Below are 25,090 nucleotides of genomic sequence, written 5' to 3'. Positions count from 1 at the left end.
GCTTGGTGGCTGCTACGGAGTTGTTGTTTTGCAGGGCTGTTTTAGCTTCCAAGGCTGCACCAAAAAGAGAGCTTCTAACAGAGCTTACTTGAGTTTTAACATTAACTGCGATGTATGTCAATTTCACACCAAGGAGGCTTCTCAAGGGGAACCTGAAATCTACAGACAGAACCATTTACACCGCAACCCTTTGCTCGATACCTTCCCCACCCCCCCTAGTGTGCTGCACGCGGAAGTGCCTGACTCAATGAATGAATATAGCACACAGGAGTTCCGCGTGGGTTTCGTTCCGGAGGAGAACTGAGGCTTGGTTTTGCCAGCTCGCGCTCCTGTTGCAGAATTTTTGCTAATATGATCCCGATGCCAGTGGTGGTTTGTGTGCTGGGGGGTTGGTGCGTCGTGTACTTGGCCGACACCGTATTGAAGGTGAGATAGACTTCCCCTCACCCCGTTCCGGATTAGGAGGGAAAGACTGGTGGCTCCTTGTCTAGGAAGATAGAACAGGAGGATGGCTGGGCACCGAGAAAGAGAGAGACAAGGAGGGGATTATAGTGCAAGGCATAAGAGCCCAGGGGTTGCCAGCTGCGCTTTCCCCTTAAAAGACTTTGCAAAATGCTTCTTTGCCTGTCTCTCACCCTGCTCACGTTTGGCCACTAGGGGGAGTGTAATGCTGGGCTTAATTAAAAAAAGATAACGAGTGATCCCAATAATAAGCAAGAGGGTTGCAGGGTTCTTCTGAGTTTGTGTGCGTCGCTAGCAGAAATTCGACGATATGGCTGTCGAACAGTAGCTTGGCACGGAGGTATTAGATACTTTCTACTAGAAAAAAGAAAAGTCAGTAGCTTTACATGGCTTTCCAGTTCCAGAGAAGAGATAATGGTGATTGTACCTCAATCCACATGCACCATTTGGGGAGTCACTTGAATAGATTCAATTAAATCGAATTGTATTCTAAGTATCAGGTGGAGGAGTGCTCATCTGGCCCATCTGTTTTAAAGTGATCACTTGCATTTATCTAAACACAAAGAGAGAGAGAGAGCAAAACCCATGCAATACTTTTTATTAGTATCATTCAAATTCGATTCTACATAACGTTATTATTTGACTAAATGGATGTTTAAAAATCTCTTTCCTAATATAAAATTATAACTCCTTTAAGTGTAAAAGGTAGGTAACTTGAGTAGCCTCTCAACAGAGGAATAGCAATATAGCAGGAGAAAAATAGTTTTGAATGTTGTTTTTTTTACTTCAGAGGAAGAAAGAATGATAAGCATGGTAACTAGAGAGTGGTGATGTATTTCACTTCAGAACTGTATCTTGATTTTGTAATTTTTAAATCCCTAAATGAAGTTCACATTTGTATAGGAGTGTAGAGCTTATAAAACAGTTAAAATGTAAAGTCATGCTTTTGTGGCTTACTATGTGGTAGTTAGTAATTTGCTCATAACCAAACTATGCATCCATTGTTAATTTAGGTTGTGTGTTTCAGAAGAGAGATTACAGGGTAGTGTTTGAAGCAGTGGTTTTGAGACTGTAGGTTATGGCCCAAATCTGCGTCCTGACTCTTTAGACAGGGAGTGAGGATAAAAGAGAAGCCTTGCTGGATCAGACTAGCCGTCTGTCTAACCCAGCATCTTGTGTCACACAGTGACCAACCAGTTTGTTTGGTTTTAGTTCTTGGATGCTGGTCATATGGCTGGTTGTATTGCTGTTTGTTGGTTTTAATAATGAGACAGGGCTTATATTATATTTGTACTGGTTTTAACTTTGCTCTGTCTGTATATGTGTTCACCGCCCTGGAGCGCCCTCTGGGGGAGGGCAAAATATAAATCCAATGGTAGGTAGGTAGGTAGGTCGGTCGGTCGGTCGGTCGGTCGGTCGGTCGGTCCAACAACAGATCACAACACACCCTTCTTCTGATGTTGCCTCCTGACACTAGGATTCTGAGGTTGACTGCTTCTGAATGTGGAGGTTTCCCTTTAGTTACGATGGGTAGTAGTCACTTATAGACCTATGCTCCACAAATCTGTCCCTTTTAAAGCTGTCTATGGCTGTGGCCATGACTATATCCTCTGGTGGCAAATTCTGCATTTTGATAACTCACTGTGTAAAGAAGTGTTTCCTTTTATCAGTCTTGAATCTACTGCCTGCCAGCTTCATTGGGTGACCTTGAGTTCTAGTTTTTTGGGAGAGGGAGAAACGGTTATTTCTGTCCACTCTTTACCCTGTGCATAATGTTATTAACCTCTATATTGCCCCCCTTCTCCAAGTAGTCTATTTTCTCAGCTGAACAGTCCCAGACTCTTCAGTCTTCCTTCCTAGAAAAGGTGCTCCAGATACCTAATCATGTTTGTTGCCCTGTGCAATGTCCCTTTTGAGATATGTTGATTAGAACCACACACAGTACTCCAAACAAGGCTGCACCATAGATCAATATGAAAGCATTATAATATTGGCTGGTTTCAGTCTCTTTTCTAATAATATCTATCACAGAGTTCACTTTTTTACTGCAGTGGCACACTGCATTGACACTTTCATTGAGCTATCTACTACAGCTTCAAGATCTCTTTCAGTTTCATCAAGTTCCGACCCCATTAGCATATGGTTGAAGTTGGCATTTTTTGTTTCAGTATGCATTACTTTACATTTGCCTATATTGAACTTCATATGCCACATTATTGCCCACTCACCCAATTTGTGGAGGTCCTCTTGGTTTTCACCTTCCTAAATAAACTTGGTCACTACACTGCTCTATCCCCAAGTCTAGATCATTTATGAACCAATTAACTAACACTATCTCTAATACCAGTCTTTATGGTAGCAAGGCCAGGTGAGAGGAGAAGGAATGGGGTGAGCTGGAAGGGAGTTGTTAGGAGCAAATGTGAACTTCAGTTCAGAAATGCTCTGCATTCAGCAAGATTTGTGGAAGAACAGCATAATTATTATCAGGATCAATGGATGACAGGTTGGTGTTTACCATAGTCTTTAACAACCTACAAAAAGGATTCAAGGTGACAAGTAACCTGTCAGATAACAAGAGCATATAGGAGGCCTATAATTCCCTGCACATCATCAAGATCTGATGGCACCCTGCTGTAACTTCAGACTTGGGTGACCTGGGCAGTGGTTTCCTCTACCTTAAGAGGAGATCAGAAAGAGATGCCAGGCTGCTTTTCAACAGAACAGCAGGTGGTAATTCAAACAGGACCACCTTTGCAAGGGAAGCTTTGTAGGCAGATTCTGAAGTAGATCACTATAGTTGCTGGCCTCTTGGCCTGGTCAGTAATTACCTGTCTGAGTCAACATACCCAAGAGATTCCAGAATGTTAACTGGATGCAGAACATCCACCTAATGAAGGTTGGACGGCTGGCTGGTTCTTTCCTTTTCCTGGTTATTTCCTGGTAGAATATTATTGTGGATGCATCAAGACAAACAGACAATATTATAGACAAGACCCTTACCAGTAAAGCAGGAAGACCCAAATTGCCATCACTCCAAGAGGAATCCTCTAATTCTGACCTGCTGTTCTTATGCACATGTCCAAATAAAATCCATAGGACACCTGGCTGAGCAGAAAAAAAACATAGATCCTAATGAGGGATACTGAAGCCAGGGATTGAAGCCAGAGACTGATGAGCTCACATTTTGGAGACTCAAAGGACTGATACAGTATATGGCCCTCAGCTGGTTCTCTTATTCTGAAACTGATGAGAGAATTTGGTCTTGGGGAGCTCTCCTGATCTGCAAGGTTTTCCTGTTAAGACCATTTTATTCTAGCCTGTTTCAGATGTCAGTACTAGATCATGAAAGATCCCAGTGTCTCTGGAGATGCTGATGCAAACCATTTGTCTCCTAACTCCTAATGGAGAGGAAATTGAACGGCAAAATTTCTATAACCTAGGATACCTCTCTCCACTTCTATAGCCTATTGTCCTGTCCTCTAAGATGCATTTCTTCTCTATGATTCTCTTAGATGTATACTTAGTGGTACAGGATACATTGTTCTTTATTTTGTATATATCTAAAGTTCTCCCCTTTCTGCAGGGGGAATCTGGTTATGCTAATAATGCCCTACACAAGGATGTGGTGAATTGGTTACCTATCCCGTATTCTGTAAACAAGGCTCCTGTGCCCAAATAACCACATTGTCTTTCATTTCATTTAGGAGTAATGCAAATAAATTCTATGGCCTGTTGTGAACACTGTATATGATCTAGTTGGTTCCAGTGGCTCTGTCATTCCAACTCCAAGGTCACTCTACAGCGTTTTTAGGTTTTCTTCCTTTTAGCCATGACTTCAGCATGCAAGGTTTCAGAGTTAGGAGACTTATAATCTTCTTACAATCCTTTCTACCCTTGTATTGACAATTCTACCAATAGGAAGGAGTGGTTCACAGGGCATTTGAAAAAAATGCAGAGATTATCCTCAGGAGAATAATTTCATTTAGAAAATCCAATTTTCAGGCTTTTCCATCTTCCCAAGATGGGTAAAAAGTTCTCCATATCAGCTCTGAGCAAATCTCAGGCTATATGCCATCATTGTCTGTGAAAAGCCATGTGAAGTGCCTCAACTTCACAAATCTGTTGATATACATGAGGTCAAGGATGGCCCTCCAGTCCCCACAAGATGTGCTCCAGCTCAGGGGAAAACGACTGTTGGTACTTACCCGTGAAAGGTCCTTCTCCTCTGCGCAAAAGGAGGATATCTTGTACTCCTCATCTTACTAACAGGTACTCATCATCTTACAAAACCTTACTCTCTTGATGCTGCTTAAGCGCATTTTAACCTGTCAGGTAACCTACCCCTTGACCAGTTCTATAGCACATTCCTGTTCCTCTGTTTATTCCTCTTCCGAATCTTATAAAAAGTACTGTTAAGTTCTATTAGTTAGTTATTTACTGCTATTCAAACTGAGGAGCAGTGGAGCAATCCCATGTAGCAGGAAGAGGAAAAATTAAGTCATTTCCTACCTCCCTAATCATTTTACTGTACTGTACATGTATACTGTCATCTTTAAGAACACAAGAAGAGCCCTGCTGTATCAGACCTGCTGTATCAGTCTATCTAGTATCAGACCTGCTATATCAGTCTATCTAGTCCAGCATCTTGTCTCACATAGTGGCCAACCAGTTGTCCTTCATGTCCAACAACAGAACACAAGGGGCCAGTGTTGTCTCCAAGTTTGCTACTTCTGAATACAGATGTTCTCTTTACTCATTATGGCTAGTAGCCATTGATGTACCCGTCCTTCGTAATCTCCATTAGTCTTTGTTCATAATCACTGTTTTTTAACTACCTGACCTAAAGAACACCCTGTGGTGCTATGAGGGAAAAGTATACTTGATTAGGATACAGAAGAAGAGGGAGAGATTGCAACTAAAGAAAAAAAGGGGCTGTAGAAGAGAAGGGCTGGTGCAGATACAATCCTAACTGGAAATATCTACTTTGCCAACTTGATTTCCTTTCTCTCTCACAGTCGTCTCCCTCCCTGAAGGAATCTTATGAAGACCGGCTTGCATCATATGGCCTAACCATCTCTCCATTTCACTTACGATGGCAGACTGCTCTCTTCAACCGCCTGTTTTACAATTGGGGAAGATGGAAACCCAGATTTCTTTATCTATGGTATTGTTTCAGGATAATAAGTCATGCCTGTACAGTACAATTACTGGAAGTTCTTTTGTATCCTGCTCATTCACGTTATTGTCCTGGGACTGATTGCTTACATAGTGTTTTTTGTTCAAATAGAAAAATCTTTTGTTTAGGCCTTGAATAGGCTTTCTGTGGCCTAAGCCATCCAACAATGAATGCATGTTCCTGATAGGGGATACTGGAGGGCAGGGGAGCCATTTACTCTGCTGCATGATAGATTTTCTGACTTGACTTACTGAGGTGGTCTTGGGTGTGCCGTTGAAACCTTGATCCTGTAATTGGTAAAGACTCTGCAGTTTTCATGGGGTTCAGCACTTCCCAGCAAAGATGAATTTTTTAAAAATTGCAGTGCACAATAACTGTGTTATGACACGTTGGCATCTTTGTTTCAGGTTTAGTCTAGGAATGTTTTTTGGCATAGCTGCTATGTTTGGTTCTGTTATTCTCCTTGGGAAGACATTGACGCAGACACTCTCACAGATGCTAACTGAAGCTCCTACAGCTCAGAATGATCAGATGTTGCAGGTTGTGGTGAGTATTTTCCTGCCCATAAGCAATGGAAGATGTTGTTAACCAACATCTGCAATGAAAGCATCAGCCTTTCAACTGAGTTACTCACAGTGTAACTAAGTAGAGTTACACTCTTCTAAGTCAGTGAGCAGCACTGTGCTTAGAATGGCACTGTCCGTCTGTACTCTGGATTCACTCTTTGTTCAATACAATTAAAACTCCATGTTCATAAGGCAAGTTGGATGGGGGGGAAAGTAAAAAACACAGATTGCCGTATTTTACAGTACAGTAAGGGCCAAAATAGCAGCTTTAATGGTCAAAAGCAAACCCACTACTAGGATCCATTCAAAAATTAAATGCAGTTTTTTCTGGCTTTCAGACAACTGTCCCTTTGGCCAAGAAAAAGGATCCTTATGGGGTTTGGAGTGAGAGCATGCTGGTAAATTATTTGCTAACCAAAGCAATCAGTCCAGTTGCGCCTCCTTTTTTGCAAATATGAATTACGGGGTAGCTCAGTTTTGAGATGAATGTCTTTACTGTTATCTGGGCAATTTATAGAGGCTTGGCTTATGCTTCAATAGGTACTAGCTGTTCATTACCAAGAAGTGCTCTCCATTCACGGTGACACCTTTCTGTATTTCTGGGAAACTCAGTAACTGAGAAGACTAGAGATCCTGTAATTCCACCGTTTGATTCAACCAATATATCATTTGAAAGAGCTCGTTTCAGGGCTTAGATTCCAAGGCTACCTTGACAGATTAAATTTCTCTTTGGCACAACACAACAGGGATGTAGTCCCAGGGCTGCAAGGTAGCAAATATCATAGACCTAAAAGTGGATAAAATTTGATATATTGTTATTGGTCCTTACCAATAAACAAAACATCCAGTTCTTTTGTCAGAATATTATTTTTCAAACTAAAGGTTCGAGTATTCCTGAATGTCCATAGATCTCCTTGGGAAACCCTCCCACTTATGGCTTCCAGGTGTGTACATGACACTGGGAAATGTACATGGTGTATATACATTTTTTTATTTGGAAATTATATCCGTATAAGAATGCTGTCTTTTGCAAAATTGCTTCTCTGTCAGAGGAGCCCTGCTTTTGCAATACTTGATACCTGTCATCTTGTTTTGTTGTTCTGTTTTTTGAAAACAGGTGCCTGGGGTAAATCTTCCCATCAGTCAGCTCTCCTACTTCTTCACAGCAATTCTCATCAGTGGTGTCATACATGAAGTCGGCCATGGGGTGGCAGCTATTCGGTAATGTAATCTGCTGTTTTCTTGCTGCATGTCAAGAATGATTTATGTACCAAAGGGTTTGGTTACAGGTGAATATGATAGCCTGTTTCATATGGGGAGCTTACTCCTTTGAAAAAATAATTTTAGCAAGGAGTGAAAAGAAGGAGAAATTAGATATTGATGCACACAATTATAAGCTAGCTGCATCAATTGATACAACAGGTACAACGTACAGTTCTTGTAATTCACACTATCAATTTTCAAACTTCAAGATTCTGAGCTGTTTTGTTTTTTCCCAGAATTCAAGCTTAATTCATTCTGGCTTTTGCTTTCAGTACCCTCTGCAAACATGTTGTCAGAGCACTGCTAGTAAGAAATGTTTGCCTTTCCTAAGTCCCTGAAACAAAGCTTGCAGAAGGCTTCCATGGGAACAGTTGATACATGGGAATACACTTCTTCATGGGTTGGATCCAGACTAAATTCTCCATCAGTGAAATTATTCTTTCCTGCCTTTGTCACCACATCATAAAATTCTGCTCCTGGCCTTTGTAGTGATGGTCGAAAGGGTGCCAAGTTGCAGCTGACTTAAGATCCCATAGGGTTTTCAAGGCAAGAGACATTCAGAGGTGGTTTGTCATTGTGTCACAATTCTGGAGTTCCTTGGTGGTCTCCCATGCAAGTACTAACCAGGACCAACGCTGCTTAGCATCTGGGATCTGATAAAATCAGGCTAACCTGGGCCATGCAGGTCAGGGTAGGGCAGGGTTGCTGAGGGAAGGGAGAATTGGTGAAAAAATCCATCATCATCAATTCCAAAGCCTTTATTGGCATTATAAATTACAGAGTTAGTAGAAAAGGGGCATTTATCTACTAACTGAGATATTAAAACGTTAAAATACATTAAAACATTAAATACATTAAAACAATGTTGAACGTTCACAACCACGCCTTGTAAACCGCACATTTAAATTAATTTAACCATTACTACTATGTAGGCAATGATTGCGCCTGACCAAATAGTGCCTCAAAAAACTTGCAACATTCTCACATACAAGATCACAGGACCCGTTGAGTAGAAAGTTCATCACAGATGGTAACCTGACAGCGTTTGAGCTATCTACCAATGGACAGAAAAAATCCAGTTTAGGCTGGTTCCAAACCTTGGGTTCACAGGAAGCGAGGTGGAATTTTTAGCTTTGGGTTATACACCCACCTCTTTTAAAAACACCCCTAGAGTGTGTGTATGGAAAGCTAAAGCAGCAAGTCATCATTACAGGAAAATTAGTTCTATCAACCCCCGTATGGATGAACAATCTGGAGAATCTTGCTTAGATTAGTGAGATGCCCCCAAGTCCAGATGCTCTTTCAGTATGGTCCGAGAAGTAGGATCCTCAACACTGGGGAATGATGTCTGTGTCTCCAAACATTCTTCCTGCTCACTGGAAACTTCCTTTTTATTATCTTACTTGGAAATGTTCTCAGGACCCTGGACAATCCCTTCCTCTCCTTTGCCCAGTCAGATTACTCCCCTGAATCGCCAGGTAGCCCTGCCCCCTCTTTTCCATTATTGGAAAGAAAATAATATTTTGTTTTGATGGTCTGCTGCTTGCATTGTTACAGGTGCCTGCATCTGCTCTCAAAGTGTGCTCTGAAATATTTCCTTGAATGTTCTAGTATATATGTTTTTGCAAGCACCATGCCACATAAATTATATAGCTTCCTATTTGGACTACAGCTAGATGTGATCCTGTTTCTTTTCCTTTTTTGGGATGCTTGGTTCTCGGCCTTAGGACTGGACTCCTGTTTGGAGTATCACAAATTGGAAGTTTTTATCTTCATGCTTTAATTCTCTCTGGCCGTTTCCGCAAGGCCGCCATGCGCCCCCACGCCGCCAAGAGTTCTGCCGGCGTGGGGGCGCAAGCGTGTGAGCAGGCCAAGCAGAGGCCCCCGCAGGAGAGGCGGCTCCGCACAGAGTCGCCTCTTCCCCCTTCTCCGCCCCACTCACGATGTCGCCGTCGTCGCCTGCTGGCCGTGGAAGCCCCGCCCACGCTGCCCTCCGACCCCTGGAGACATCGTGAGTGGGGCGGAGAAGGGAGACAGCGTCTTCCCCCCCAACAACAACCCTTTAAAGGGTTGTTGTTTAGGGCGGCCTGACGCCGCCCTGGGGGGAAGGAAGCGCAGTCAGGTCGGCGCTGCTGCAACGAACGGCGGCCTGGGGGCGGCGTTTTTACCGCCCCCAGGCCGGCGTTTTTGGGCCGTGCGGAAACGGCCTCTGTTTCTTGGGCCTATTGCCTTTCCTCCTAAGTTGGGGAACTTGCATAATATTTATAATTCTTGAGTGACAAGCTCTACATGTGCTTTTGTATTGGTTAAGTGCTTAATATTAGTTTGATTAAGATGTGTTAGTTTCCCAAACCTGATATTAGTATTATTCCCCACAATAGCCTTTATTTCTTGTTGTCACTCTTCTTGGATCCCAGTGTTTTGGCAAACCTTGCTCACAGTACTATTGTGTATGTCACTGCCTAGATTTAAGATTTATTTAATTTGGAAGAAGAACCTAAGAAGAACCTAAGCCAGCATTTTCTTAGGTTTTGTGTGAGTCTTGGCAGGAGGAGCTTTCTTTACGCTCAGGCTGTATAGATTTGGGCTTAATCTTGAAAGTTAGCCTATATCAAATGGAAACAAATCACCTGAATATGCCTCTTTAATATCTGTTTCATCAACTAGCAGCCTGTGAGTCTTTTTCCTTAAACACAATTGTAAATTAAGGCTATTTGTTATATTTTCTTCCTAATACACAATCTGAGATGGTAAGAGGTCTGCTAATACACACAAATTTCTATTTAAATTATTTAAAAATTACATTGAATTATTTTTTTAAAAAATATTTTTTTTTCAGAGAGCAAGTTCGATTAAATGGCTTTGGAATTTTTATATTTATTGTTTATCCTGGGGCATTTGTTGATCTCTTCACTACACACTTGCAACTTATTTCTCCAATACAGCAGCTAAGAATATTTTGTGCAGGTAAAATCATAATTTGTTTTTTAAGTCTATGAATGTTTTGTTGCTGACTAACTCTGACAGTGAAAGGTCTTGTTAACATTATGATCATATTTTGGTTCTGACTTTATTGTGTTATAGTCCTTGAAAAGCCCTAGAACATAAGGCAGCATTGTTCATCCTTCAAAAAACAAACAACAAAGGAACTGCCCTCAACTTTTGTTGTAGTCCATTCCATAACACTGGCACTATCAAGAAGGTAGATCAGGTTCTTACAGCAACTTCTCTCAGCCTTCAGTGAAACATCAGTTAATCAGTTATAATTAACACGCTGATAGAGAATGATGTATGGATGTATGGATCCAGAGAGCGATGTATAGATCCAAGGTTATGAAGGGCTTTACTGGGAAAAAATTGCACCTTAAATTGCTAATAGAAAAATATAGATAACCAATGAGTTGCTCCAAAACAGGTGTGATGTGCATTTTTGCAGAAGTTGATTTTTTTCAAATTGGCTTTAAGGGAAAAACAAGGGAAGTAAACTTCTTGCCAGCCACACATTTCACCTGTGTTTTAATCTCTTTTCTGACTACAGGTATAAGGCTAGGTATGGCCAGCAGGATGAGCTCTTGCCCCCTTAGCCCATGTTTCACATCCTTGGAGTCTATGATAATTACAGAACAGGACCTGCTTGGGATGTATTAATGTTTGTTTTTTGTTATTTAATTTGTATTGTTTAATTTGTTTTGGTATTTATAAAACCACTTTGAGTTTCTCTGGAGAAAACTGGCATAGAAATTCCATAATATGCAAGTAAAGTATATTACTTCAGCCACATCCAGATTTACTGAATCAGAAGGGCCTGAGAGCTTGAGAAACAAGTTTTGATTGCTAAAAGGCAGCATTAGTCTCCTCCATTAGGAACAGCATTTGACTGCTTCTCTAATAACAAAGCTGGATTCAAAAGCATCCTCTGATTCTTTGTCTGATTTGCAAAGAACAGTTTTACCCCATCCAGGGTATACAATGAGTGTTACCTCTAGCTTTCCTAGACTGAGCTTCAGCTTGTTTTGTATTAGCCACTTATTTATCTACTTTGAATATTTTTTATTCTGCTTTTCTCCCCAATGGGCATCCAAAACAGCTTCCAAAGAAATGCCAGTACAGTTTAAGTGCACAGAATAAAACAAAAGGTACACAGATTATCCTGAGCTGGCCTGGTATCCTGGTCTGTCCAGGCTGTATGCTGACAGTCATGGGCTAAGGGCCAAAAGCACTATAGCTCTTGCCAAAAGGCATGCACTTCTCTCCACCCCCAGGCTTTTACTATCTGCAACAGGAGAGTCAAAAGCTCAGTCTAGCACTGAAATAGCTGGCAGTCATTTCTGCAGAACTCTCCCTTTTTACTTCAACCTCAAAACATACAACCTTCTCCACAACTGGAGGCTTGTTAGAGAAATGTAGAGTTGGGACCTGATATAAGAATTCCAGAGCAGTGATAACGCTTGACCATTACATCACCTGGACTGGCTCTGTGTGTGTGGAAACAGTTGCTCCAGTAGCCAAAAAGTGATGAAGTTCTTATTGTCAATCTTTAATATTAGTTCAGTCCTTGAACATAAGTTTCTGTTGCCACGCTGTGGGTCATATAAACCTTTTCCGAAGGTTACGGAGAGACCTGTATTCAGTATTTACTCTAATGTTATCTTTCGTCTCAAACTTCATCATTTATTTTGTAATATTCACGTCAGCTCCTCCGGGCTATCAACTGGACTGTTTATTCTTGTGCTCTGCTTTGTATCTTCTTTTCCAAGAGCTGACACATTTTCAAGGAAGAATTCCAAAACGCAGCTATAATGATGCTTGGTATTTGAATCTCTGAAGGGTTGAGACAAAGTTTATATTGTCATGAAGCAGAGCTTCCAATTATGATACATCTTACATTGAAAAAATGGCTTTATATTAAATAAGGTTCGCTTTTGTCTGATTCAGCATGTTGTATGTTGTGCAGTTGGTTAATATTTTATTTTTCTTTCTTTGTAGGAGTCTGGCATAACTTTGTGCTGGGAGTTGCAAGTCTTGTGGTTCTTTTCATCCTGCCAGCTCTTCTTTTTCCATTTTATTATACTGGAACAGGGGCCCTTGTTACTGAAGTCACAGAGGTAAGAAACAGTAAGGGATGAAACCAGCTGGTTAACTGGAAGATTCCCCAGGCTCTTCCTCTTATTTTCGTCTGTGGGGATTGTTCCACAATTCAGCCATTCTCTTCTAATCATACCGTCTTTTGAAGCAGCTGTCAGTTCTGTGTGGAAAATGTTGGGGCGTGGGGGCTTCCTTGAAGGGGATAGACACAGAGCTGTGGGACTGGAAAACACTAACTGTTGAATTTGCCAGATTATCTTGTCAGCTAGAAAGGGCTTGCCACTTCAACTGGAACCTACTTAGACAATCATTCAGTATACCAGTAGCAGTGAATTTAACTCTGGTATTGTGCATTCTTTATTTTGTTATGGCTGGGATCCAAAGTCTCACATGTAGTGGTCTGCATGTGTGTGATAGGCAATTATGTATCCCTTTTTCTGATGGTGGCCTCCCAATTCCCTTTCCTCCTGAAAAACTCTCATCCCAAAGATCAGGAGTCTTTTTCTAGCACCCTATCAGGTGCAAGGAGCTGCTACCAGAAAAAAAATTGCTCAGTCCTCACTCTAAACCACACCACAGATGCACTTTAAGCATTCTGTTCTATTCTCTGTTCTATTTTACATTTATTACCTGCCTTTTACACCAGTCTCAGGTCAGGTTACAATAAAACGTTAAAATCATGACAGTAAAAACACAATAAAACCCCATTCTAAGAACCCAGACAAAATCTAAAATCTCCCACATCCATCCCACCTACCCACAAAAAAGGAGGGATGTACAGGCATCCTGGGGGAAGGGGGGGGATCAGCCAAATGCCTGGGTGAGGAGGATGGTTTTTGCCAGACACCGAAACTCCAAGAGAGTAGGCATCAGTGAACCTCTGGAGGGAGGGCACACCTCTCTGGTTCTGGCCTTCTTCTGTTTTCCACTCTTCTTCCATCCTTAAGATGTTCTGAACTCTTTGGTTTTGGAGTCAGAACATACCTTACCTAGTTTCACCAGATGAACTGTATTGTGTGCCTTTGGACCTTTCCCTGAATTTATGTAACTAATTTAGAAAAACTGAAAAATAGTTTTATATTATAAAAATATCACTGTCAGTACTGTTAGTGGAATTTTATGTCACTTTCTTGTAATATGTCTTTGGTATTTTCAGTGGCCATAACAGCAGTAGTCATGATAACAATGGTGGTAGCAGAAATAAAAAATCACATAAATTGCAGCCCTGTAGAGTCAAACTGCATGTTTTGGCTCAGGAAAACAATGCAGGGGGAAGGCAAGATCACCTCCTTCCTCACAGAGTGGGTATCCATGATGCAAATTTGAGTCCCTACAATCCTTTAAAAAGGATTTTAGAAAATAGCCTTGCTGTTCAGACAGTTCACCAATACCTTGTCTCCATTTCTTGGCTATTTATTGAACTTTAGAGTTGCTTACCATGGATCAAAAGAATTCCTCAAAGAAGATCACTTCATCTACCTTCTCTTCTTCATAGGCTGCTAGCCTAAAAAAGGAGAGGCAAAACGATAAATTATCCTGTGGGGAGAAATCTGGGCAGAGCACCTCCTGCAGGGCCCCTCTACGGTGGCCTGGGTGAATATGCTGGACTCCACACCGGCATCAGAGACAGCAAGGATTGTCTAAGGTCTCAGAACCTAGTCATAGGCATCTTTGACCCTGCAGAGTGCAGCAATCTGGCTGATACAGATGGCCTTTACTGGAGCTCCAGCAACTGTGAAGTCCGTGCCTGAAAACAGAGCACAAACAGCTAAATTGGGTCTGGTTTGCCACAGCCTTGGGGTTTGGTTTCTTCCCCCAGTGGGCAGACTCTACCCCAGCTGCCACAGACTTGGATGCAGATTTCGGCCAGGGATCTTCCCAACATGTGGCATGTGGCTATCTTGCAGTGAGCCTTTCCCATCCAATCTCCAAAAATGCATCCTTGGGGCTTTCCTCTGTTCTCTAGGGCCAGCTGCAACTGATGGGGGATAGATCACAGGCACTGGCCCCTTCAGGGGTTCTAAGGAAGTTTGCCCACCGCTCAGTTGGGCAAGAGATGAATTGCAGACCTACATAGCCACAAGAAGAGCCAGTGTTTACCACAGCAAAACACACCCAGACAATCCAACTCCCTGCAGGCTGATTTGGAGGACGAGTGACCAGATCAGCCCACATTTTCCGTACACACAATAAAAAATGCCTTGTCCAATTAACCTTTTTTTTTTTTTGGGGGGGGGGGGGCATCAAGACATAACTGACTTAATGGTAACCACTTATGATTTTTCAAGTCAAGAGCTATTCAGAGGTGGCTTGCCATTGCTTACCACTTTGTCTCACCCTTTGTATTCTTTGGTGATCACCCATACAAATACTTGCCGGGGTCAAGCCTGAGACTGTGTGACTGGCACAAGGTCACCCAACAAGTTTCCATGGCAGAGTGGGGATTCAAACCTGAGTTTGCCAGATCCTAGTCCAACAGCTATCCATTACACCATATTGTTCCTTTAATAGAGGTTGCCAATTCTGAGTCAGGAAATTCCTGGAGATTTTAGGATACAGCTTTTGTGTGGAAATAAACTGGCACAGAGGTAAAGAAACTATTAAGCATCTCTTAAAAGGACAAGACATCTTTGACCGGGCAGCTGGCAACCATAACTAGTACCTACCCAATCCTAGTCTGACACTACTACACCACATTTCCCCCAACCCCAGTTAATACATACATACAAATATATACAGAGAATTCTGGGTTTAAATTGATTGTTCTCCAGGTACGAATTTGGTTTCGGGGGGACGAGCAAATGCATATTTAAGTGTTGGGGACACAATTTCAGTTCTTGTCCTGGGTGTCATTTCTGTACCTACATCCCTGCATTCAACTTGCACTACAGTATCCTGTTCATACACACTACTACCCAGGAGTGGCAGCTACTCTTTGGATGCAGTCTCCAGCCAGTTCCCTATTTACCTAGGCTATCCTAGATTCTACTGTGCAGTGCACTGGCTAAACATTATAGAGCACCTTGTCAAAAGATTTATTGAAATCAAGGTAAACAACACTGATGGTATTTCCATGATCCAGTAAGCTTGTCCCTTGATCAAAGAAGGAAACAAGGTTGGTTTAGCAGGACAAGCTGGGGACAAATCCATGCAGGCTTGTCCAGATCACTATGTTGCCCTTAGACACTAACAGACTAACCCCTTTAAAATCTACTCCAGTATCTTCCCTGGGGCAGATTGACTAGCCTCAATGCAGGTAGCTAGAGAAGGGAATCTCTCAGCTAATCTGCATTAGTTTTGTTACCCAATCCAGGGGCTCTCACCTGGTGTGCTTGTATTTCCAAATAAGAACACCAAATAGGAGAAGGTTTCAAAAGTCTTTACTTGCATAATAACAGGTTGGGTCTTTCTGCTTGACAATCTCCTTTTGCTTTTATACATATAGTAAACAATTTTGGCACATATTTTAGGAGCGGGCATTACGTGAACCCAAAGCATCTATGTTTCAGAAGGATCCTATGATTCCCCCCCCTAAGTACAGTATTGAAGTAGAACTTGAGAATGTTCATATTAGAGTCCCATGTCATGTATATGAACAGCACATGCACTCACTCTGTTGCACATTTGACTAAGAATGTAGTCAAGGAATGTAGATATTCTGCAAATATAATCTCCCATGCAAAACTGCCAATTTTGGTTGAGGAATAACATTAATTTTATCAAAGATCATTGAGGACCCAGAAATTGAAATATTTTGTAATTAGAGCAAAGGACTAGGAAAAAAAGTTCCCCTTCCCACTACATATTTCTACTCAGCGCAATCATTTTGATTAGTAAATTAAAGAAAGAAAATGCCTCATTTAAAATATTTTATTTTTTGTTAAGTTTTAGCAATCTGATGTGCTTGTTTTGCAAGTAGAATACCATGACCTTCCGCAGAAACCTGATTGCCCTAAAATTGTTTTTTGATGGATTTTGCTAAGACAAATGGTTATGACATGCTCCATGTTTTATAGAATCTTTTGGGGGGGGTTTTCTCACCAGCTAGAAATTATTTTGCTATCCAATCTAAGTTGTACTGTTTTCTGTTAGAGTTAGGACTGTGTCACTTCTAAGTTTGATAAGGACTATGACATGATATTAGTTCATTTTGTGCTTTCTAAATGTTAAAAGAAAAAGTAATCATGGTATAATGGTTAGAGTGTTGGACTCACATCTGGGAGATCCAGGTTTGAATCCTTACTATGCCATGAAAGTTTGCTCAGTGACCTTGGGCCAGTCACAAACTGTTGGTGGAGGATAGGAAAATGATGTAAGCTGCTTTGGGCTTCCATTGGGTGAGCAAGATGAAGTTTAAAGGAAGTACGGTAAATAAATTACTAACTGTATAATGCTAACTTCTTCCTGTACAGAAATAATAGTTATTGATGACTGGATGCTTATATGCTAGCTTCTCAGCTGCATCCTTGTTTTTTAGGATTCTCCTGCTAATGGACCCAGAGGCTTATATGTAGGTGATCTTGTCACTGCTCTGCAAGACTGTTCAGTTCATAGTGTGGAGGATTGGAATTCCTGCTTGGAAGAGATTTCTCGCAAGCCACAAACTGGCTATTGTATAAAGGCTACAATTCAGCAACAGCTGAGCGTTTCATCTAGAGGTATGTTTTTTTCAAAATGAATGTTATTGCTCATTATACTTTTGTAGTTATATATTTGTAGTTATTTGAAAAGTATATTCCAGGATGAATGAATCCAACCTGGGTGTCCTCTTACATCAGGGGTCTGCAACCTGCGGCTCTCCAGATGTTCAAGGACTACAAATCCCATTAGCCCCTGCCAATTGGCCATGCAGCAGGGGTTGATGGGAATTGTATACCATGAACATCGGGAGAGCCACAGGTTGCAGACCCCTGTCTTACACCATCAAATTACAGTTCTGTCAAGTTAACCCAGGGGACTTTCTTAGTAGAGTTGGGTGTATGCTATATTTTTGCCTGGCTTTACTTCAAGAAAAGAGATCCAACAAGTTGTGGTTTCCAAAAATTGAATGTGTTGTATTTCTCCTTTAGGTTTTAGGAGACTTGATGGGACGATTGAATGCTGTAGCAATAATAGCCTCACAGATGTCTGCTTTTCATACAGTAATAATCTGGACAGCCGCCTGGTAAGTTGTTTATGGATACTGATTTGTACAGTGCAGACATGTTTAGCTTGTAGTACAAGTTCATTTAAAACATCATTTTCAGATATCAAAAATATTTTTGAAATATTAAGCTTATGGGACACACAACTACTGTTGCGGTGAAGTCCATGAGACTGAAATAAATTAATTGAATTATTAAGTTAAATTTGGGCCCAACTACACATTAGGCTTTGTAACTAGTCAGATCCAGTTACCTAGACCTGGCTTGCTTTCCCTGCAGCCACACATCTGTGTTGGGAGAGGAAGGGTTCCTGCCTGACCACCCACAGCATTTGCCCAAACCAAAACCGCTCCAGAGGAATGATTTACTGTAGGGAACTGTTTTGTCTCGGGGCAAAATAGCATGGGGTGAGGCAGGAGCCTTCCCTTTTATTTCATGTTCCCAAGATGCATTTGGGATCTTTAAAATGCTACTCCCCATAGATGAAGAAGAAGAGTTTGGATTTATATCCCCCCTTTCTCTCCTGTAGGAGACTCAAAGGGGCTTACAATCTCCTTGCCCTTCCCCCCTCACAACAAACACCCTGTGAGGTGGGTGGGGCTGAGAGAGCTCTGAGAAGCTGTGACTAGCCCAAGGTCACCCAGCTGGCGTGTGTGGGAGTGTACAGGCTAATCTGTATTCCTGAGATAAGCCTCCACAACTCAAGCGACAGAGTTGGGAATCAAACCTGGTTCCTCCAGAGTGCAGAGTGCACCTACTCTTAACCACTGCTCTTAGCCACTACGCCACTTCTGCTCCCACACAGATGCTGTGTGATTGCAGGGAAAGTGAGGCTGGTCCAGAGACCCCCGACTTGACTTGTAACAAGCAGTTTTATCCTTAGCTGCTGTTGGAGGTACACAAGATTAAATTCTCAGTTTTGTTCCCTGAGCAAGGAGATTGCTTTGATGACCCCCATACATTAGGCTTGTTGGACAGAATAGCACGTGTCAGTAAAACCCTGTTGGAATAGTAGATAGATTGTATGGGCTTTCTCTTCAAAATGTGGAAAGGGTTCCATTTTGGCAAAATAAATTTAATATGATTAAAAAGTGCTCATTTTTTTACCCAGTCAAATAAGTGAGTTGATATATGAATAGATAATAGGTAGATTATAAGTACTCGCCGGAGCCAGGAAGTGTTCTGCATCTCAGCTCTTTTCACCGCTACCCTTTCGCCCAGCCCTTGTGAAGAATATTCGCCCTATTATTTATTTATACTGTATGTTCCTGTATTAAAAATAATTGGAAAGCATATGAGTAAGCTTAACGAGTCACTTTCAAGCATGTGACATCTTATGATTGCTTAACAGCCCAATTGCCAGAAATATTATGAAAAGAGAGTGTGTTTTATAAATGCTTAGTACTAACTGACAAAAAGCAAGCACCATTGTCTGTGGCTGAGATCCTTCTCCTGCATGTGTAAATGAAAATTGCTAGGATGGATGAAGCTCCAAGAGCACAGGAGACATTGTGGCTGACTGCATTACTAGTTCTAGTAATACAGTTATAGCTGTGGTGATCCTTCTCTGTGGTAGTTCTTGACCAATCTTACCCCTATATTTACATAATTATTTCAGTCCATCTCTTAACAACAGAACTGTACATACACAATAATCACAGTTGAGTCTATCTTCTATATATAAAAAGCAAACCGTCCGTTTGTGAGTCGTTCTCTAACTCCGAAACCACTGGATGGATTGCTTTCAAATTTTCACTCAACGTGCCTTTCCAATGCGCGCAGGTTTTCAGATATTCACATTGCTGAAATTCAATACCTGAGCCAAGTAAAACGTCTTTTTCCTGGCGCACCAGGCCATGAAGCTGGTTGTGTTTAACTGTCACCCTTAGAATGTCCGTGCAGCATGTCTGTGGCCTGAGGGGTTGGTGTGCCCTTACAATGTTCGCACAGATGGCCAGAGATGAGCATTGAAAACAGTAAATAGGTAGTACTGTTAGGTAATACAAGTGGAAGTGAAACACATACACACTTTGCCTTGTGAGACATCAGGTGGGGTTCTCCCCCCTCACACGCAGGTAACTTTCACTCTCTGTGCCTCACCCACTGCTACCACACAACACACATACTCTCATACAAATCCAGCTCATCCTCACACACCTCACTCTTCCCTCCCTCACATCCAACCACCACTTACCCACTTCCTCACCCATATTTGCCACAGCTCTCTTTTACTAAAAGCGAGCTGGAGTTTTCCTTTTTCTTCTAAGACAATCCGCGGGGTGGGGACAAACCAACACTACTGGCTCCGCTTCTTTTGCATGTGGCCCTTTAAGAACCCAGGGAGCTGGACTCAGTCTGAGCGCCTCACCACCCTGTCTCTGCTGCCTGACTGGGATAGCCTGCTTACCCCAGTTCTGCCTTACCCAAGCCAGGACTGTGCGTGTCAACCAGCCTCATGGACAGCGGAATTCGCACTCTGGACAGTGGAATGGAAAGGGTTACATTATACTAAAAAAACAAGACACCACCATATAACGATGTGAATTAAAAAGGGAAAGAGGAATTCCATTTGACCACCCCAGAAGGCTATGCTGTGGATCATTGGACCTGCATGGACATCTCTGTGGGTTGCGGACTGTGATGAGAAGGACAATTGCCACAGCAAAGTGTGGCTGGGCCCCGCTAGTGTTTACATATGAGTCTATGACTTGGAGTGATTGGTGGCAAGGGGACGCTGTACACATTAAAGTTAGAATGATGGGAACCTGGCCTTTCCCATTCCACAACTGACTTGATGAAGTGCAGCTTTCTGCTTTAGCAATGCATGCTACTGGATGTTCTCAGCATAGCTCAATGTTTATTTATAATTTAATTTCCAGTATACCTGTCTGCCAGCTCGGAAAGCTATTGAAGCCAGTCGGCTCTGTCGTACTAATATGGATTGCCAGAAAGACTTTGTTCCAAGCTTGTGTGTAACTCCTTCTTTGGAAAATCAAACTAGACTTATCCGGGTGAAACACTCATCTCAGATTGATATGCTGTTTGTAGGGCACCCACTCCATCTTCAGTATACAGGTTTGTTTGATTTTGGGAGGATTTTAACAAAAATTGGTACTGTTAATGGGATAGCCTTATTATGCTTGTGGTTGAGCTTTCTTACACTGGCTGCTTCCCCAGTGCCTCAACATCTTTCTTGAACCATCTATCTTGAACCAAGCATCAAACTAGATGTGATAGAAGGATCCATGTATACACATGTCTAAAGGGGGGAGAGGGTTGCATTTTTTAAAATATGCATGGGCAAGAGGATTCAAACTCTGTTCTTCCCTCTCTCACCTTCCTGTGAGCAGTTATTTTCAGCAGTTTCCTTCTGGCCTGGCTTAAATACTGATATAAGAGTTGTGGCCAGAGTGTTGATTGGAGTGTATTGTACGAACCATATCACTTCAATCTTGTTCCAGTTTGCTTCTGGGCTCAATTCAAGGTACTAATGCTGACTTTCAGAGGCCTCAGACCAACATACCTTAACGACTGCCCTCTTCCATATGAACCTACCTGTTCAGTCCAATCATCTTGGAGCCCTGCTTCAGTTGCCCCTACCATCTGAGGCTAGATGGGTAGTAACCTGTTTTTCTTGTTCGTGTTACCAAAACTTTGCTTTGCTTTGTTACCAAAACTTTCTTGTACGTGTTACAAAAACTCTTCCCAGGAGGAGTCATCTGTCTTCCTCTATAGGTGTTTTCTACCAGTGGGTGAAGACTTTTGTCATATCTCCAATTTGTTTGACATATCTCCAATAACAGTTATTGGCTCTGATCTCTGGTTCTGATATTGTTTGTTGATGTTTTTATTGAAATATTTTATAATTTTAAATGTTGCTTTTAACAGTTCAAATGTTTTTAGGTGTGCCACCTTGGAGACCTTGATCATGTGGAAAGTCAGCATAAAAATGTTTAAAATAGTGGTATGCCGCTCCTTACGAGCAGCAGTGGCGTAGTGATTAAGAGCAGGTGCACTCTAATCTGGAGGAACCAGGTTTGATTCCCTGCTCTGTCACTTGAGCTGTGGAGGCTTATCTGGGGAATTCAGATTAGCCTGTGTACTCTAACACATGCCAGCTGGGTGACCTTGGGCTAGTAACAGTTTTTCTGAGCTCTCTCAGCCACACCTACCTCACAGGTTGTTTATTTTTTTTGGGGGGGGGGAAGGGAAAGGAGATTGTCAGCTCCTTTGAGTCTCCTTACTTCTTCTTCTTCTTCTTCTTCTTCTTCTTCTTCTTCTTCTTCTCCTCCTCCTCCTCCTCCTCCTCCTCCTCCTCCTCCTCCTCCTCCTTCTCCTCCCCCTCCTCCTTCTTTTCCTCCTCCTCCTCCTCCTCCTCCTCCTCCTCCTCCTCCTCCTCCTTCACTGCCCTTCCAAGCCTGAGGAAGAGAACTTGGACTCCTTGACATAACAAAGGAAGGAGCTCTTGGAATTGATCCAGTTTCTGCCCCTTCTCTCAGAATTCCATCTATAATTTTTTAAATAAAACTCTTAGCTATGCATTCTTTTCTTAAAGAATACAGATGGTCAGTTATGAAGTGGCCGTAACCTATGTAGACAAAGAAGAGAGCATTAGTGGAGAAAATGACCTCACTATATACGTGCAATGATACTCCATTGTCTTGAAAATCTAGTGGATAATGATTCCTGCTTTACCATGATTCTCATTATAAACATTTTTAACTGCATTTAACTTCATAAAAGCTTACACGTTGTTTTGTGTTTTATTTTTTCCAAGTGAGCCTCAGCAGTTTCATACCTCGGCACAGCTTTCTCAGCGTGGACCTACCTGTGGTGTTGGAAACTTTTTGCAAGTATCCTTGATATTTGGTTGATCTTTTGGGGTGATGGCTAAGTGGGTGGCTCTTATATATAGAAGAACATCTGAACACAGTTTGTTCAAGAGCCTATTTTTCTCCAAAATCAAAACTGTAAAACACTTGGTTGAATCTTCAGATTTTACATTAATGTTCTCACGTAGTCAGTGATTAGTTGAACACATGAGACTGATATATAGAAGTAGTTAGTACTATGGGTCTTTCAAACATGGTGTAGTGGTTAGAGGGTCTGAATAGGTCCAGATCTCTACTCTGACATAGAAGCTTGATGAAAGGCCTTGGGCATGTCATATATTTTCAGTCTAACCTAACATAGTTGTTGTGAAATGGAGGAGAGGAAAATTATGTCAGCTGCTTTGTGTGCCTGTTACAGAGAAAGGTGCTGTCCTGTCTCCTCTGATAGTAGGTTTGCTGAGCCTTATGTCATCTACTGCTTGATCCTTTTAATTGGAAGTGATTGGGATTGAACCTAGGACCTTCTGCATGCAAAGGACATGCTTTACCATTGGGCCATTGTTCCACCTGTAGTTGATTGATCATTTGTTTTTAACAGATTAGCTTTTAACAAATTGATTATTCAATTTAGATATGACCTAAAAACAAAAACAGCATTAAGAACATATGAACATAAGAAACAGTCTGCTGGATCACACTAGAGTCTAACTAGTCCAGCACTCTGCTACTCGCAGTGGCCCACCAGGTGCCTTTGGGAGCTCACATGCAGGAGGTGAAAGCAATGGCCTTCTGCTGCTGCTGCTCCCGAGCACCTGGTCTGCTAAGGTATTTGCAATCTCAGATCAAGGAGGATCAAGATTGGTAGCCATAGATCGACTTCTCCTCCATAAATCTGTCCAAGCCCCTTTTAAAGCTATCCAGGTTAGTGGCCATCACCACCTCCTTTGGCAGCATATTCCAAACTCTAATCACACGTCGCATGAAGAAATGTTTCCTTTTATTAGTCCTAATTCTTCCCCCCAGCATTTTCAATGTATGCCTCCTGGTTTTAGTATTGTGAGAAAGAGACTCCAGTCAGACAGCCAGTATCCAAGGTACCTTTCCACTCATTCTTTTTCAGACTTCATAATCCAACAGTACAATTTATGGGTATGTATGTTTTCACATTCCTTAACTGATTTAAACTAGATATCTTATTTCACTCTCTGGAGCTTTGGCTGTGATTAACGCAGTCCCCTGCTTTGCTTTGGATGGTCAATGGATACTGAACTCTTTCCTGGAAGCTACTCTTAGTATGTTGATTGTTGAAAAACAAAACAGGGAGTTCGTAGGCTTTTTAATTTTGCTTGCTGGCAGCACACTTTTGGCTGCCAATGTGGCTCTAGGACTCTGGGTTGTGACAGCACGATAGCATATTGGCAAACTATGGGTATTGGATACCTTGTGTATATGTTTCAGGAACAGAGGAAATAAAGGAATTTTTCCTTGTCATATATGCTGTGTGTTCACACACATTTGAAATTAGCAAAATGAAACTGCATTATTCAGATTACATGGATAAAAACTGTCTGCCCAGGAAATTGTATAGTAATTCAAGCCCTGATGAACTGAATAGGAAAATTTTATATATTTTTTCTTCATTTGGAAACCACACTGAAAATGATTAGGCATGAAGTTATTTATTTAGATTTCCAATTGGGGAAGAAGTTTGGCATTAAGATAGTGTCAATTGTGAAGGAAAAATAGGCTTTGAATAAGATGAGCTGGGATTTGGTGGTGCATCTTCTATTCCATTCAGGATTCACAAAAAATGTAGCCTGGGGAAAGAACCAGTATTATAATGGCACTCTATATCAGCTGCAGCATTTATAAAAACACACACAGAAAGATGTGTGAGTGCACACACACATACTATTTTGTAATGGAGTCTCATTCATGTCTACTAGCCAGTGGCCTACAGGCTATCAGCAGCGGCTTCTCCCCTCTGTCATGGTATTACACACTGTACTTATAGGCCGCTCACTCTCAAGGGTGTGGAGAAAGTTTAGGAAAGCAAAGGTAATGCAAGGTGGATGCAGCCTGTGGGCTGTGTATAGCCTACCTGTCATGTAAATGAAAAGCCCCATTGTCTTTTAAGAATTAAACAATGAAAGAATTAGAAAATAGTTCTTTATAATATTGCATGTGATACATGAATTACTTCGGAACTTTCTTGACTATATTTATACAGACTGGCTTGAATCTTTACTCCCTTGACAGCATCTTTACCTCTAATATACTTGAAATTCTGTTAGAAAATCAAATTGAGTTTTTCTGTGAATTGTAAAATGATCCTGCCCTCCACGTCATTGTCTGCTTCTCAAACAACCTGGTCTAACCTCTAAAAATTCTACTGTATTCTTCCAGGTTTCTTATGCTCCTTCCTGTTTATATGCCTTACTAGCTTGCCATTCTTAGAATCATAGAGTTGGAAGAGACCACAAGGGTCATCATGCCAAGCAGGAACACACAATCAAAGCACTCCTGACATATGATCATCCAATTTCTGTTTAAAAACCTTCA

The 25,090-nt window shown here is 41.7% G+C and overlaps 1 protein-coding gene across 1 annotated transcript; it reads left to right on the top strand.

The window, feature by feature from the left end:
- The first annotated feature begins 247 nt into the window (after nt 1-247).
- Nucleotides 248-24,017, top strand: MBTPS2 (membrane bound transcription factor peptidase, site 2). Its single transcript, XM_048492547.1, has 11 exons — nt 248-426; nt 5,478-5,626; nt 6,046-6,184; nt 7,322-7,425; nt 10,307-10,434; nt 12,454-12,572; nt 17,030-17,210; nt 17,622-17,716; nt 20,576-20,771; nt 22,474-22,549; nt 23,717-24,017. Exons 1-11 carry the CDS (start codon nt 352-354, stop codon nt 23,937-23,939), a joined length of 1,485 nt encoding a protein of 494 aa, XP_048348504.1. The 5' UTR covers nt 248-351; the 3' UTR covers nt 23,940-24,017.
- The last annotated feature ends 1,073 nt before the right edge of the window (nt 24,018-25,090 follow it).

This window comes from Sphaerodactylus townsendi, linkage group LG04, assembly GCF_021028975.2.
Source record: "Sphaerodactylus townsendi isolate TG3544 linkage group LG04, MPM_Stown_v2.3, whole genome shotgun sequence".
Taxonomy (NCBI): domain Eukaryota; kingdom Metazoa; phylum Chordata; class Lepidosauria; order Squamata; family Sphaerodactylidae; genus Sphaerodactylus; species Sphaerodactylus townsendi.
This window is presented reverse-complemented; position numbering and strand designations above follow the sequence as displayed.

Bases quoted from the DNA above. Each gene is read 5' to 3' on its own strand.
- MBTPS2 (XM_048492547.1), top strand. From the start codon at position 352: ATGATCCCGATGCCAGTGGTGGTTTGTGTGCTGGGGGGTTGGTGCGTC. The intron at 6,185-7,321 runs GTGAGTATTTTC...TTTTGAAAACAG, and splicing joins ATCAGATGTTGCAGGTTGTG to GTGCCTGGGGTAAATCTTCC. The intron at 10,435-12,453 runs GTAAAATCATAA...CTTTCTTTGTAG, and splicing joins GCTAAGAATATTTTGTGCAG to GAGTCTGGCATAACTTTGTG.